Source organism: Cuculus canorus, chromosome 1 (genome assembly GCF_017976375.1).
Source record: "Cuculus canorus isolate bCucCan1 chromosome 1, bCucCan1.pri, whole genome shotgun sequence".
In the NCBI taxonomy this organism is placed as follows: Eukaryota; Metazoa; Chordata; class Aves; order Cuculiformes; family Cuculidae; genus Cuculus; species Cuculus canorus.
In genome coordinates, this window is record NC_071401.1 from 153,221,096 (window position 1) to 153,235,460 (window position 14,365).

Below are 14,365 nucleotides of genomic sequence, written 5' to 3' on the forward strand. Positions count from 1 at the left end.
ATGAAGCCAAATGAATTTTTGTACATAAATAATTGCTTAGATGAGCATTTCCTAGAATTAAAAACTATTGTTGCAGTAAGAGTTAGATACTTTGATTCAGACACTAACAAGATCCTTTCACTTTGATTTTCCTAGGTGGAAGACCAAACTTGTTTATGAAAAACCCCATCTTTTTAGCTGCGTGTTCCATAAGTTACTTAAGTGACCTCCAGTATTTTTATGTGGATTTCCTGATTCATTTATTGTTGAGCTCATGCTGTCCCTTCTGTTTTTCTGGTGGCTGAAGAAGGCACTCTAGTATCTGTGTTTATATTAATTTCTGGTTTTGCAAGTGTATCAATCTTTGTTAAGCTTTGTTATTTTACTGACCAGAAGAGCACTAACCAGAAATGTATGTTCTTCCTCATGATACAGTTATCCCACATCAGGAGATCCTATGGTCTGGGAAAGTTTTGATGATTGATCTCTAATGCACACGGCTAACCCCCTTTAGACACATCTTGCTTCACTCTCTTGTTTAGGTAGGAAAAAAGTTGTTTTAAATGTTGGAGCTTTAGAGAGTGTTGTAATTTCTAAAGGGTATGTCTCTTTGGAAAAGAGATTCTGCTAAATTTCTCTCTCGGAATGAAGGTGAAGCAGCTTAGGTTCAAGCACATGTCAGCAATGAGAGAGTTCAGGACTGAGAGGAGGCTTAACATGAGCTGTCAATGTGTGCTCACAGCCCAGAAGGCCAACTGGGCTGCATGAAAAGAAGCGTGGCCAGCAGGTCAAGGAAGGTCATTCTCCCCCTCTACTCCACTCTCATGAGACCCCACCTGGAGTACTGTGTCCAGTTCTGGAATCCCCAACATAAGAAGGATATGGAACTGTTGAAACAGGTCCAGAGGAGGGCCGCAAAGATTATCTGGGGGCTGGAGCAGCTCTGCTATGAGGACAGGCTGAGAGAATCAGGGTTGTTCAGCCTGGAGAAGAGAAGGCACCATGGAAACCTTACAGTGGCTTTCCAGTACTTGAAGTGAGCGACAGGAAAGCTGGAGAGAGACTTTTTATAGGGGCATGTAGTGGCAATACATGGGGGAATGGCTTTAAATTGGAAAGGCGAAGTTTTAGATTAGACATTAGGAAAGAATTCTTCACAATGAGGGTAGTGAGGCACTGGCACAGGTTGCCCAGGGAAGTTGTGAATGCCCCATCCCTGGAGGTGTTCAAGACCAGGCTGGATGGGGCTTTGAGCAGCCTGGTCTGATGGGATGATGCCCATGGCAGGGGGTTGGAACTTGATGATCTTTGAAGTCCCTTCCAACCCAAAACATTCTATGATTCTATTTTAGTCACTAGCACGTACAAAAAAGTCCTGTGGTCTTGTATCTATGTCACCTATAGTTCCTGAGTGGTGTTAGAACAAAAATGTCAGCATATGCTTTAGCCACAGCTAAGTTTTGGTGTGTTAATGTGTGCCATACAATTTCTCTTTGATTTGCAATTGATTTATAAATAAAAGAATGTGCTCTTTGTCTGCTGACCACTTAAATCTCAATCTGGAATTTTAGAGTCAGATGAAGTTCTTTTTGTGCTTTATGCCTATCAGTAAATATGTTGTGGGCTAATTTATGTCTTCGAAGATTCTTGTATAAATTCATAATTTTTGATGTTACATTGTTGAGGCAGAACTTGTTACAAATATTGTGCATTGCTACAATTTTTAATTCCATAATAAAAACTGCTCTATTTTGGACAGAATATTTTTAATGTTTATACACTCTTATATATATCAAACTTTGATAAAACTCTGTGTGTGTTGCTGGAAAGCAGAACATGAACTGCATTTCCAGTTTCTGAAAGTATGTAGAAACTAGGAAAAATTGTCCTTCCTTCCCCCCAACAGATGCGAAGTCAGAAAAGATGCAAACAAGCAAGGTTTGCTTTGAAGAAGTGAACAAAGAGTGGAAGCAATCATAGGGCATTAGACAGTCTTGAGCTCAGGACCAGTGGATAGACTGTAAATATGAATCCTAGGTCAGATTCTGCAACGTGAACAGGTGCTATGGCCTCCAGTCCATTGATTCCCAAAATAAGACATGTGGAAAACTGCTGATCCATGAAACTCCATTAAGAGCTTGGCAGGATCCGTAAAGCATAAACAATTAGGAATGTGTTGGTCAAGGGTTTGGTAGATGGTGATAGGAGAAATTTTGAGAGTTGGTGATGGTCTCTTGGTACAAAACCTTTTTGGTTAATGCAAATGTCATTTGTCAGGAGGTGATGGTTTGTCTATGACTCAAGGATTTGGCTTTTCTTCCTTTTGAGTTGTAGCTGAGAGACAGCTCTATTTCTGTCCTAGCAATATGTAATACTGATGTGAACAAGCGGTGTCTTTTTCACGTGTGTAAACATAATTTGTGTGCATTAAATCATCCAGTTGTGTCTCGTTACAAACCGTTGGCTCTGAGTCTGAGGAAAGGATGTGTACTGATTACTTAAAATTTCATCTTTGATGTGATTGCTGGAATTGGGCTTTTTTTCATAATTTCTACTGTATTATAACATGGGAGAAAATTATGAAACCATTACTGTTCGGGGCAAAGAAGAGGATGTAAGATGGAAATTTAAAAATTAAGGTAAATGTTTCTTGGAGAAACTTAATTTTGCTCCTTTGCTTATGCGTGGGAAAACTAAAACATCTTTCTTCATGAAATAGTACATTGCAGGGGGATGTGGATTTTTTGTGTTTGACAAGTATACTCTAACGCACACCCTGCTGAAAGCCTGGTTAAATCTCCTAGCAAGTTCTGCTTTCTTCAGTCTTTACAGTAGTTTCTGTGACAGTCTTAAATGACAGTAATATGACAATGAATTATTAAATATATTGTATGTATAATGTTTTATTTTATGTTTTAATTTAATCTGCACTTCTGCAGCATTTTGAGCTATGACCAGATAACTTCCACTTAAAAGGGAAATTCTGAGAATTTTTGTTAATTGGAAATGGGGCAATTCAAGATTTGGGGAAGGTTTGGAAGGAATTTAAGTGGGAAAAGTAAGAAGCTAAGAGAAGCAGTGAAGAGCCAGCAGTGGAAAAAAAAGTAATAGTTTGATGATAACTGATAAAACAGTCATTTTATGTTTGGACAGAGGTTTATTTATATTACATGCATGTTTGTATATTTTTTTCTTAAGTAATAGAGGTGTGAAATATTGAAATTTGAACTTTGAATTTAAAATACAGTTAGGAAAAAAAGTGTTTTAAAGCAGATTTTATGATAATTCTGATTACAAAGGTTCTGAGCATACCACTTGCATATTTAAATAAGCTGACCAAACGTGTGTTTAGAATATCAGGTACTGTTACCATAAAAAGTAAAAATGATCTTCTACAGGTCTCTCTCTACCCAGTGTAACTTTTTCACTTTGAAATTAAAGGATATTTCTCTTCATCTTATCGATTACTACATAGCTGAAAATTTTCAGGCCACATCAGGCAATCAGTGCTGCTTCTTCAGGTGTTATTGAGGGAATAATGTGAAGAAAGGCAAATATAGGAATCATTGGGTTCTTCAGACTTTTATACTAGCAACATATCCCCATAAACGTCGCTGTAACTTGCTTTATTTCACATAATGCACTATAAGTAATTTTTTAGACTCATTACGGACTGTGTTTATTTGCTATTTGTTCCAAAAGCCTCGGTGAAATTTCTGATTTTGAGCCATCCAGTGAAGCATTAACATATAAATCTTTGCGTGTTCAAAGAATGGAAAGAGGCTATAAAAGGCTTTTTATGTCAATTCTCTTCTCTGATGATGCTTCAATAGCTGTGTTCCTAATGTTTTTTCTATACCCCGTATGCTCATGTAATTACGCTTTATTGCCACTTGAGGTCAGCAGCTGCCGAGAAAAAGAAGTCAATAAACTCGTTTGGTGGCAATCCGTTTTCATTTGCTTTATTTAGAGTACTTAAAAATCAATACATTCTTCAGATCCGTATATATTGTGCAAAACCAAAGGATTTCTTTTGAACGCACAGCAGCTTCAGCAAAAAGTCTTCCTTTTAAGTTACTACAGAGTGAAAATCCAGAGTGACTCTAGGGAGTGTTTATTAGCTTCCCAGGAGCAGTGGGGAATCGCTGTGGCAGAGAATGCCATTCTGCAGTCTGATGATGGCAGGGTTTCAGCCTTATCTTTTTGTTTATTACCAAATTAGTGATAATAAATCTGAGTGGAATAAGGTATTATTGCTGCAGGGAAGAGTTTGGAATCCAGAAATGGCAAATAGCCTTGCTTTTTATTGCAGTAGTAATCGATGTTCTCTCAAGATGTGGGTAAGATGTTGACTAAAAGGATTTTCTCCCTCTTTCTTTAATCTCTGATTAGGCAAAGGGGAAAAAAAAAAAAGAAAAAAAAGGTAAAAAGAACAAGCCTGGTGCTAAAGTTACTGAACATGATTTGGGAAACAAGTGTTTAGCTGTCGTCTCTGTCATAGGCTTATGGTTGCCTAGTTATTTCCTTACCATGAGTCTGTTTCCTACATGAAACTGGAAAAAAGGCTACTCTCCTCTGGTAAAGTTTTAGAAGAAATGGTTTTGTTTTTTTTTTTATGGGATTTTTAGCTACACTGTTTTAACAGTGGGAGAGTCAACAGCAGCATCACATGAATCTTGGTGTCCTCTTTCCTGAGATTCATACTGTTGTTTCCTGTGAGTATTCTGTTCTTTGTGTCCTAGATAGTTGTGTAACATTGCTAGTAAACATATCCTGTGTTTAAGAAATGACTGCTTTTTATTAGTTTAGGAAGTTATTCCCATGCATGATTGGCACCAACTGATGTTCCTGTCAAATCTTTTATCCAAAAAATACCCCTGCACCAGGCAAATTTAACAAATGATACAGACAGGGATCAATTTACTGATAACCAAAATGCAGCAGGGGAGATGTAGGTTAAATATTAGGAAACACTTTTTAGCTAAGATACTGATTAAGTCAAAAGAACAAACTGCCAAATGAAGTTGGGTAATTGCCATCACTAGAGATTTTCCAGGCTTTGAGTATGCATCCATTTAGCAGGGATGGCTTAAAAATAATGCAGTCAGTTTTGCCACAGTTCAGAACTTGGACCGAATGACTCATTATATGTGTGTTTTATCCCAAATAATTTTTAAAATTTCTTCCCACTTTAGCTAGGGATAAAGCAGCGGGGATGTCTGCATAGAAGAATAAAATTTTCACTCAGTGTGTGCCAAGCCTACATGAAATAGGAAACGAGTTACAGTGAGAGAGAATAAAGCCCAGATTGATGTGACCTTTATTATTTTAACAGTGTCTTTCAGCACAATTACAGAGTTGCAGGATTGCAGAGAACAGAGCTGGAGTATAAAATAACATAAATAAATAGAACAGGAGCCAAAGCAGTCAGCAGAAGGTGGTTGGAATTGGGCAGTGAAGGATGGGTGAAGGGTTTGCATTGGTCAAAGCCTTTATGATTCAGCCACCATAGTTGCAAATTCTGGAGGAGGGAAAAATTTTTAACAAGTGTTAAAGAAAGAATATGTAAAAAAGGAGGAAGCATATTGCAAGATTACAGAGTCACGGGTATAGCAGAAATATCACAATAACAGAAGAACAAAGACATCCAAGTTAATTAAAGGGAAAGTATGGCTGGGGAAATCTCACAGTGAAATGAAAGAATTTTTTGAGGGTAAGGGAGAAATGCAATACATGCCAGACTGTCAAGACTGTCCACTGCTATTCATCTGAAGAACTTGATTAGTTCCCTGTTATTCCTTTGTAAATCTCAGTGGGGAAAAGGCAAGAAGTAGAAATTTAATTTTGCACTGAGATAAATTTCCTTTATATCAGAGTTAGGCAAAGAGACTCATTAATGGGTTTTTCAGATTATTCATGTCTTTATATTATAAATATATTACATTTAAACTCAATTTTATAACGGCAAATTGACTGAAAATGACAGATTACATAAACAAAAGGCTTACGCAAACCTACGTAGCAGTCTTGACCACATTGGTGATAAGCAGAGAAATGTCTGAGATCTCAGAGGGCCAGGATTTTACTTGGTAGCTTTTATTAGTGTTACACCATAATATTTACATAGATTTACCTATTTGTAGTTTGCGGTTATTTTATGATTTGGTATATATGATGCCTTTCAGCAGGGTGATAAAGGAAAAGGCACATTTGTATCCCGGTGAATAGCTGCCTGGCATACTGCATTCTGCGTACTCTATTACCCAAGGAGGTTATAATTTCTAGCTTCATCTAACCTTGGAACAGTTAGACATGAGAATACCTTGCACAGTTCTGCGTGCCTCAGAGCATTAAAAACGAGAGACTAGAGGGAATTCCAAGAAGGGCAACAAAGATGATAAAGGGATTAGAGGGTATACAGAGAGAGTGGTTTATGGGTTTAACATAATCAGCTGAAAGGAAAATGACAAATAGAGGAGGCAGTCATCTACGCAGGCTCAAGAGAAAATTTTTGAAGTGTGACATAATGAAGAGTAATGTCTTGCAACTCAAAAGGATGAAAGATGAAAATTAGGCATTTTAAAGAACAGTCTAATGTTCAGCTGAAAAATGTTAAACTCTAAACAAGTGAGATCTTTACTGACTGGTGTGTGCAAGCAGACAGTGCTTTTGATGGTGTGTCCAAAAAAACATGTTGCCAAATGCTGACAAGCCAGGCTGAGAAATAAAAGTGTCAGAGGGTTTAAATTAAATCCAAATTTATCCATCATTTTGAAAGATGTAAATCCAAATTAGGATTAGCGATGCAGATTACTTAACACAAAACATGTATAAATCCTGTTCATGGTGGCCACATAGATAGAAAGTGTTGCAAACTGAATTTAAGAGATAACATAAAGTACTTGTGATAGAAACCTAGACTACTCTGGATAGAACAGGAAAAAGTCTACGATTATTATATCACTGTGTGAATAAACCGTGCAGAGAGAAACATGAACTGCAATTGATAAAAACATTTCCAAAAAGGAAAACTAACTATGCATATTCTGTTAGAACAAGTTGTTGTACTTGCTACAGCTAAATTAAATCCTTTCTATAATAATTTGTATCTATGGAATATATTTGGAAAAGGTTATTGAGACTTACAGCCAAATATTTTCCGCCATGCATTATGATAGCAATATTACTACGTAAAGGCAATATATTTCACGGGTATTTTCTGATAGCCAGCAAACCATAAAATAGTCCTTCAGGACTAAATACTATGCACTTTACACTTTTCCCAGGATTTTCAATGTAATTTAAATATTTCAAATATATTCCAGCTGAATAATCTTGTAAAGTAGTTCACTATTTATTTTCATCTGAAGGTTAACCTGACCACGGGTGGCTTGTGGAGGCATTGTTACAAAGCCTACTCATACATGCAAAACTTCTGAGATAAGGCACTGTATATTAGCCCCTGCTTGTTGGTCATTCTGGTAGGTGTTTATTGCCTCCAATGGGCCTTTTAGCGAAGAATCCTTGAGATTAGATTATTTTGTCATGTAAAATAATTTACTAGTGGTCTTGTGTCAAAGCTCTGACTTGAAAGGAGAGGATTGTTTCACTGCATTCAGTATAGTTTAATAGTTTATACCAGCCTAATGCATACCCTGTAGTATTTTTCTGAAATGAGAGGTGTAATTACAGAGGGCATGTTGTAGGCAAATGAATTTGCTCATCAGAATGTGTTTTTTACATTATCCATAAAAAAGCAAATCTGTTTAGGAAGCTTCATAAGTAATGGCACTGATTTGTTTTAGAAGATGCAAGAGCAAAAAGAGAGGTAAGACAAGGACTTGCAGAAAGATTTTCTTCTTTGTCTTGACTTTTACCTGTGGCAAGGCCGTGACCTCTCAGCTGTAACTTTGAATGCTTGATGTCTTATTTTTACAACATTTAAAGAAAATAATTGAAATATTTTAAAATATTTGCAGAAATAGAGCTGTATCAAGGAAAACATTTTGATCTACTGGGATAAAAAAAATTGGGTTTTTTCTGTCTGCAGTGCATGATCTTAAAATTTTCTATGTACTTTCCCAAGACTATTAACATCAAGAAAATGAAAGTCATGATGTTCATGTCCAGTACAAAAAATAAATTTAAAAAACCCCATTACAAGGAGAAAGCGTCATTTTCTTTTCTCCTCTTTCTTATAAATGTTCCCTTGGAGCTGACAGAGCTGCTTCAGCATCGCTTCCCAATCCAATCTGGAAGCCAATGTTTGTAGTTTTATTTGGTAACTTGGCCTTGGCCTGCAATTTTTGTCCAATTTGCCATCTTCTCTTCACATCAGCGGAAGATGGAGGGGGCACGACATCACACAGAAGATGACCATGTCTTGCATGAACAGGCTGCAAGTTTTCAATGGTTCAAAACTGGCAGATCAGCCCCAAAATTACAAATCTTGATGAGACAAGAGGTAAGATGGTGGAAATATTTCTCAGCTGAATGGTCTTGCAGGAATGATAAAAGGTTTAAAGCAGGAGATCGGAGAGGAAATGTGTAACATGAGGCCTCTAACTTGAAGAAGGCTGATTAGGCTGAGATTAACATTTGTGACAATACACCTGAGAAAGAGGGTTCAGTGGTGTTAAAAATCCATGAAGATCAGTTCTTACAACTGCTGTGAGCTCCTGAGGGACAGCATTCAAGGGCCACCTAATGAATTAATATTAACCCCTGTGGAAAGCTACATGTTTGTGACCATTTAGTGATGTAAGAAGCTGATGTTTGAAACAAGGGCTAAAAGTGAAGCCTGACAATTCAGTTCTGGGGGAAACAAACAAATTGTTTGCAATGGAAATACAGCACTGCAACACTGAATATAAATGTGATATATATTTGTGACTTAAAATTTTATTTAAGTAGGCTGTTATAATCTGGAATTTGATTCATGAACCAAATGAAAAGCGAGAAAGCATCTGTCATCCTCATCTTTTGGTCACAGTCACAGCTGATAACTTTGCATGTATTTCAAGCCTTTCCGGTGTAAGAATTTGCTGTTGGGAGTCAAAGGAGTGGAAAAGAAACTGACCAATATTGTATAGTAGGGGTATGGCCAGAAGAAGCAAAAGTTAAAAAAGCCCTTCTTTCTCTTTTCATTTTTGTGTATAGACTCAGAGTAATTACAATTTAAACTTAAGGTCAGGTAAATTTTGCAGAAGAAGGGGATAAGGAGAAGAGATGTTTCATATTGCTTTGTTACAATATACCAGCTTGCATGTATTGTTTCATCTTTTAAAAAAAACCTTATGGTCAATCTTAAACAAAAAAGTTAGTGTCATATCCTCTTCTATAAGCCAAAATCATTCTACAATATCACAGAATCACGGAATGGTTTGTGTCGGAAGGGACCTTAAAGACCATCCAGTTCCAACCCCCCTGCCATGGGCAGGGGCACCTCCCACTGGCTCAGGCTGCTCAAAGCCCCATCCAACCTGGCCTTGAACACCTCCAGGGATGGGGCATCTGCAGCTTCTCTGGGCAACCTGTGCCAGTGCCTCACCACCCTCATCATGAATATGATTCTATTATTCTAATTGATACTGCTTTTGTTTTGCAGCCTTCCAGGAATAACTGAAAATGTGTCTGACGAGAGGTTGGCAGATCGCCTGTATCTTACTTACCTGGATCAAGTTTTCTTCTGAAACTCTTGCCCACTGATTTTAGTACCGCTACCATTAATTTTAATGGGAATAAGGAGAAGCTATATGATAAAGCATATGAAATTTCAAATGATGACATGCTCCTCAGGTTCAGTAGCACTGCTGAAGTTTGGCAGGGACTTCCCCTAGATGCTTTACAATTGCTCCTCTGCAACTGTAATATAATCATGATCTGAGAAGTTAAGAGGCTTTAGTCTGGAAACAGGATTGTAGTTTCTTATATGCCAGTCGGCTGTGGACAGGCAGATTAGGTAATATACCCGACTCATTTGTCAGTGGGTGATTTTGTATGTCATTTTTTCAGCTTTTAAACTGAGAAACTACGTTAGTTAAGCTTATTTTGCTTTTTATTCCTTTTTTAGTTGCTTTTTATTTGACGACCACATTTTTTACAAATCCCAGAGATCAGGTAACATAGGGAGATGTGAGGGGGTTTAGATATTTTTTTGATTTCACCCTATCCTAGGGCTTGTCAGTGTGGAGGAAACTTAGCGGTTGCCTGCTGTCTAGATGACTTAGTGCTCTGACCACAAACCTCTGCTACTGTCTTCTCCAATGAAGAAAGATTTAGTTCAGAAATGCATCTCTTCGTGTCTATTCCAATGTGTCTCAGGGATACAGAAGAGGGAAAAGGAGTATTTTTGTATATGGGCTAATTTGATTCATCCCAAGAGGGAACAGAAAACAGCAGTAATTTTTTAAGCAATTCTAAAAGAGGAACATTTTCTTTTCTAGTTGTTCTCATATTTAGTAAAGCAGAGTGACAAGCTTTCTTAGCTGCGTAGACCCATATAAACACTAGCAAAATCTGGATAGACAGTTATCATTTAGAAATTCTGTAGCGGACTGACTGCACTTTGAATTTTAAAAGCATTGCTTTGCTAAGTCTTGCATTACTTTCCGCTTTACTAATCATCAAGCAGAAATATTGGCACTCTGCTCTTTTCCTTCTTTTTTCTAAGTTTTATAGTCAGGCCCATGTCTTTGAGCTGTCGGTGTCCTGATCCCCACTCCACTGAGATCAACAGGAAAGTTAAACGAGCTGAAGTCGGAGTTGGATGGGCACTTGGTCCTGTGCTGTGTTGGGTCTTAACTACACCTGGGTTTCGGTAAACGCTTGCCCCCTCTAGTGTCAGAACTGGGGTCCTGTTTCCCCTAAAGCCTGCAAGCAAGGTATAGCAAATGTAGCAGGACGTGGCATTTCATTAAATCCAAACCGTGTCCTTCAGAAGGTCACAGCCCCCAGTGATTCCTAGATTTCCTCAGTTCTTGTATGTAAGAGTAATATTCGATTGTTACTGTCAAAGTTTACTCCTCTAATCACGTACCATCAGCGCCAATTTTACCATCACCGTCCTTATCTCCAGCAGCCAGAAGAGCCTTCGTTTCTTTGTCTGATAGATCTCTTCCATCTGGGGTAAACCCCTTCAGTACAAACCTAAAGAGAAGGCGTAGAAAAAAAAGGAGTTTTTTTCAGAGCATTTGCACTTTGTCTTTAACTGTTTTGATCTGTGGGTTGGAATCCCACGTTGTATCTTCCGTTGCTGACCTTCTTTAACATTCAGGAAGAGCGCTTTACTCTGAAACTGCATCTGACTGAAGAATTATCTGTTAAGGTATTGATCACTCATGCGTTTCAGGGTCCCACAATAAAAGCTACAGCTAGCTCCCTCCACGGCACTTTAGAGCATATAATCACCAAACAACTAATAATTTCACACAAATATTGGCCAAGAGATTGAATTGTATGCTGTTACCTCGAGTCCTGTAAAAAGGAAACAGGAAATTAGACCCTTAAGGAGAGGTTGTTTGAGGAAGGACATATCTTTACTTACTTTAGTTCATCCTCTTCAATGAAGCCGCTTCGGTCTTTATCAAGAATATGGAAAACCTTCTTCACATCTTCTGGGCTCTTCTTTTTCAATCCCACCATCTCAAAAAACTTCTTGTAGTTAAAAGATTCAGCCGCTATAGGAGATGAAAAGCCAGAGAAGTGCTCAGAAGAATCATGGAAATATATAGCAACACATACTCGTGTTTTTCTTCCTTACTGCTGCGTGTCCTACCCGGGGAGGCACAGTCGAGCCTGGCTCTGCTAGGACCTGGATGTAAGCACTGTGGTTGTCCGTGCTTCACAGACTGAAATAAGCAAAAAGGGAGAGGGACAGCCTCTTCTTTTGCACGAGTTGAGAGATACAGAGGGATGGGGACTTGCCCAAGGTCACTCAAAAAGTCTGTGACAGAGTTGGGAGCCGAGGTCTAACCTGCTCGGTCTCATTCCAATGCCTTAGCACCCCCACCTCCCTCTTTTTTTTTTTAATCCCCCCCCCCCCCCCCGCCCCTTTCCTTTGTGCTAAGTTTTAAGCTAAAACAGTCACCTGAGAGCGGACTCTGACTATTATATCGCTGTTACCTTTTGGATATTCCCACTCCTGAGGGAAAAAAAAACAAAACCAAAACCCACTCTTGCTCAACCACGGAGCCCAGCATTGACGAGAAGTGTTTCGGAGCACATGGGTATTTCAGTTCCGTTTCGTTTTTCCTGAAGACTTCCTAGAAATCAGCGTTACGTTTCGACCGCTAAAGGTATGTGTAATCGTGGCTGATAAGCTCAGAGGCTGCAAGGCGGTGCTGTGTTGTGTGCTGCCTGCAAGACCTTGTGAGGCACGGCCGCCAGGGAGGGGAAAAAAAACACACCCCAGAGCCCTTGAAACGGAGCTGAGATAAATGAGTTTACCTGCTCCACCTCTCCCATGCTTTAACCGCACCCGCTTTTGTCCCACCCACGTAGTCTAGCCACTATAATGTAGATTAGAAATCCAATACAGTGACCTCCAAAACGTGCTGTAGACTTCTTTCTTTTTTTTTCCTCCTTCCCCATGCGTTATTATTCCCGCCGCAGTTTTTCTTGTTACATAAAATTAAGCAGGCTCAGACTTTCGTGATCTGCTTGACTGAGATGTGTCATTAGTTGCTGCTAATTGCATCTGCTCCGGGACTCGGAGATGGCCCCGGAACAATGGAAGCTAATGAGAAAAACAGCTGTTGGATGGAGCAAAGCAGTTCGGTTGGTCCCTTCGACTCTCAGGCTGCTGAGTTTTATTTGGGCTCAGCGGGTTTTGAGCTTCAATCTGTTTGGGAAGGTCATCGCAGAGAGCAGGACAGAAAGAGGCTGCTCCGCTGGGTTGTGCGATCAGCCGGGCGGTTTGGGGAGGCGGGGATGGGGCACAGCGTGTGCATCCCGGAGCGGCATCGCTGCCGTTTCACTGAGAGCACCCTTAAATACCCGAATCTCTGTAATTATCAACAAGGTCTGCTGTCAGTTTAGGGGTCGCGGTAGATTAGAGGGGTAGGGTGTATCTGAAAGCCGGAGGAGCCTGAGAGGGAAGCAAGGACCGCTGCAGCCATTCATCCTGCAGAAAGCTTCTGCAGTCGATCAGTGCACCCCCGTGCTCTACTGTTGCCTTCTGCTCTATCCCGAAAAGCAAAGTGCACCTTGCACCTGGGGATTCCACATAGGAAGTAAGAAAAGAGTGATTTCTTATCTTATTTAAACGAGAGGCAGCAGTTCTATAATACCCGAAACTGAATTTCGAAGGTGACTGGGAAGCTGCCAACATCCACGGCTGGCTTCCCCATCCCACCTCAAGATATAATCCACCCTGGTTCGCCGAGGGGTTTGTTTCTTTTGAAAGTATCCTCTCGGTAGAAGCCAAGTCTGTCTGCAGTTACTGCTTGTCTGTCTTTAAAATAAATATTTCCCCTCTGTAATGTGCAGAGCAAGTTTTCTGAGAATGCAGCCCTGCGCTTGATAAACCTGTCACGCTTTCACAGCACTTCTGAAAACACATCCTCATTTGATATTTTGTCTAGCCGGATCCTCTAATCTTCCTCGAGTTTAAATAAATGCACCGCTATCCTAAGCTGGAGAGATGAAGCGGGGGAAAGAGGAGGGAAAAAAAAAAAAAAAAAAAAAAAAAAAAAAAGAAAAGCACTCACCTGAAAAGGCTCCCACAGCCTTCTTGATATCCTCAGCGCTGAGCAAGTCAGTCATAGCCATCCTGCAACTGTTTGAACAGGGAAGCAAGTGCGAAAAGATTAAAAAGTGCTTTTCTCATCATTTCTGCTCATATGACCAAAGCTGCAGTGCTGTGTGGGGATGGCACACCGGGAAAGGCTGGAGCCGTGCCAGCTATATAGCTCTGCGTGGATCAGTGCCACGGGCTGTCGCTCTCCAGTTTGCGGAGCACCAAGTAGTCCACAAAGGCGAGGGTTCTGCTAAAGAGAGGATACGGGGATGCCATTGCGGGGAGAGGGGTGGGGGGAGTGGGGGTCGCTCTCTGGGAGGCTGGAGCTTAAGCCTTACTGGAGCAGTGCCCGAGTCCGTCGTGACAGCGGCTGGAGGAAGAGTTGTGTCAAGGTCAAGTTCTCGGGTGCGGTGGAAGAGCTAGTGGTGCAGAGCAGAGCCTGTCCCTTTAGTAAGTCGGGAAGAGCTCTACCAGTTATACCTGGTGATGAGCAAGGAACTGCAGCATATGCCGAGCTTCAAGCTGCTCTTGAGGTCGGGAAGCGAACGTAAGGTAGCTTTTGAACATTTGCCTTACCGTTCGAACAGTTTAAACATCTCCCTCTTCTCCCTTCCCCCCCTCCACACACACATTCCTTTTAGACCTCGT

At 40.1% G+C, this 14,365-nt stretch overlaps 2 protein-coding genes across 5 annotated transcripts in view; one reads left to right on the top strand and one right to left on the bottom strand.

The window, feature by feature from the left end:
• Window positions 1–4,670: 4,670 nt before the first annotated feature.
• On the bottom strand, window positions 4,671–14,297 carry PVALB (parvalbumin). 3 transcript variants are annotated; one of them, XM_054077133.1, is made up of 5 exons: window positions 14,198–14,297; window positions 13,689–13,756; window positions 11,525–11,657; window positions 11,018–11,127; window positions 4,671–5,500 (listed from the first exon to the last, which is right to left on the bottom strand). In XM_054077133.1, exons 2-5 carry the CDS (start codon window positions 13,747–13,749, stop codon window positions 5,472–5,474), a joined length of 333 nt encoding a protein of 110 aa, XP_053933108.1. In that variant the 5' UTR covers window positions 13,750–13,756; window positions 14,198–14,297; the 3' UTR covers window positions 4,671–5,471. The 3 variants fall into 3 exon arrangements, with proteins under 3 accessions (XP_053933108.1, XP_009566680.1, XP_053933116.1); XM_009568385.2 differs by lacking the exon at window positions 14,198–14,297 and adding an exon at window positions 14,056–14,191; XM_054077141.1 differs by lacking the exons at window positions 4,671–5,500; window positions 14,198–14,297 and adding an exon at window positions 5,510–9,023 and having other exon boundaries at window positions 13,689–13,956.
• NCF4 (neutrophil cytosolic factor 4) overlaps window positions 12,112–14,365 on the top strand; it is a 41,608-nt gene continuing 39,354 nt past the window's right edge. For both annotated transcript variants that reach the window (XM_054077104.1, XM_054077113.1), the window contains exon 1: window positions 12,112–12,275. The gene's annotated coding sequence lies outside the window, so the exon portion shown is untranslated. The remainder of the gene's footprint in view (window positions 12,276–14,365) is intronic.

Coding starts and splice junctions, on each gene's coding strand:
- PVALB (XM_054077133.1), bottom strand. CDS start 13,749: ATGGCTATGACTGACTTGCTCAGCGCTGAGGATATCAAGAAGGCTGTG. Junction 11,658..13,688: donor GGCTGTGGGAGCCTTTTCAG/GTGAGTGCTTTT, acceptor CATCTCCTATAG/CGGCTGAATCTTTTAACTAC. Junction 11,128..11,524: donor ATTGAAGAGGATGAACTAAA/GTAAGTAAAGAT, acceptor CCTTCTCTTTAG/GTTTGTACTGAAGGGGTTTA.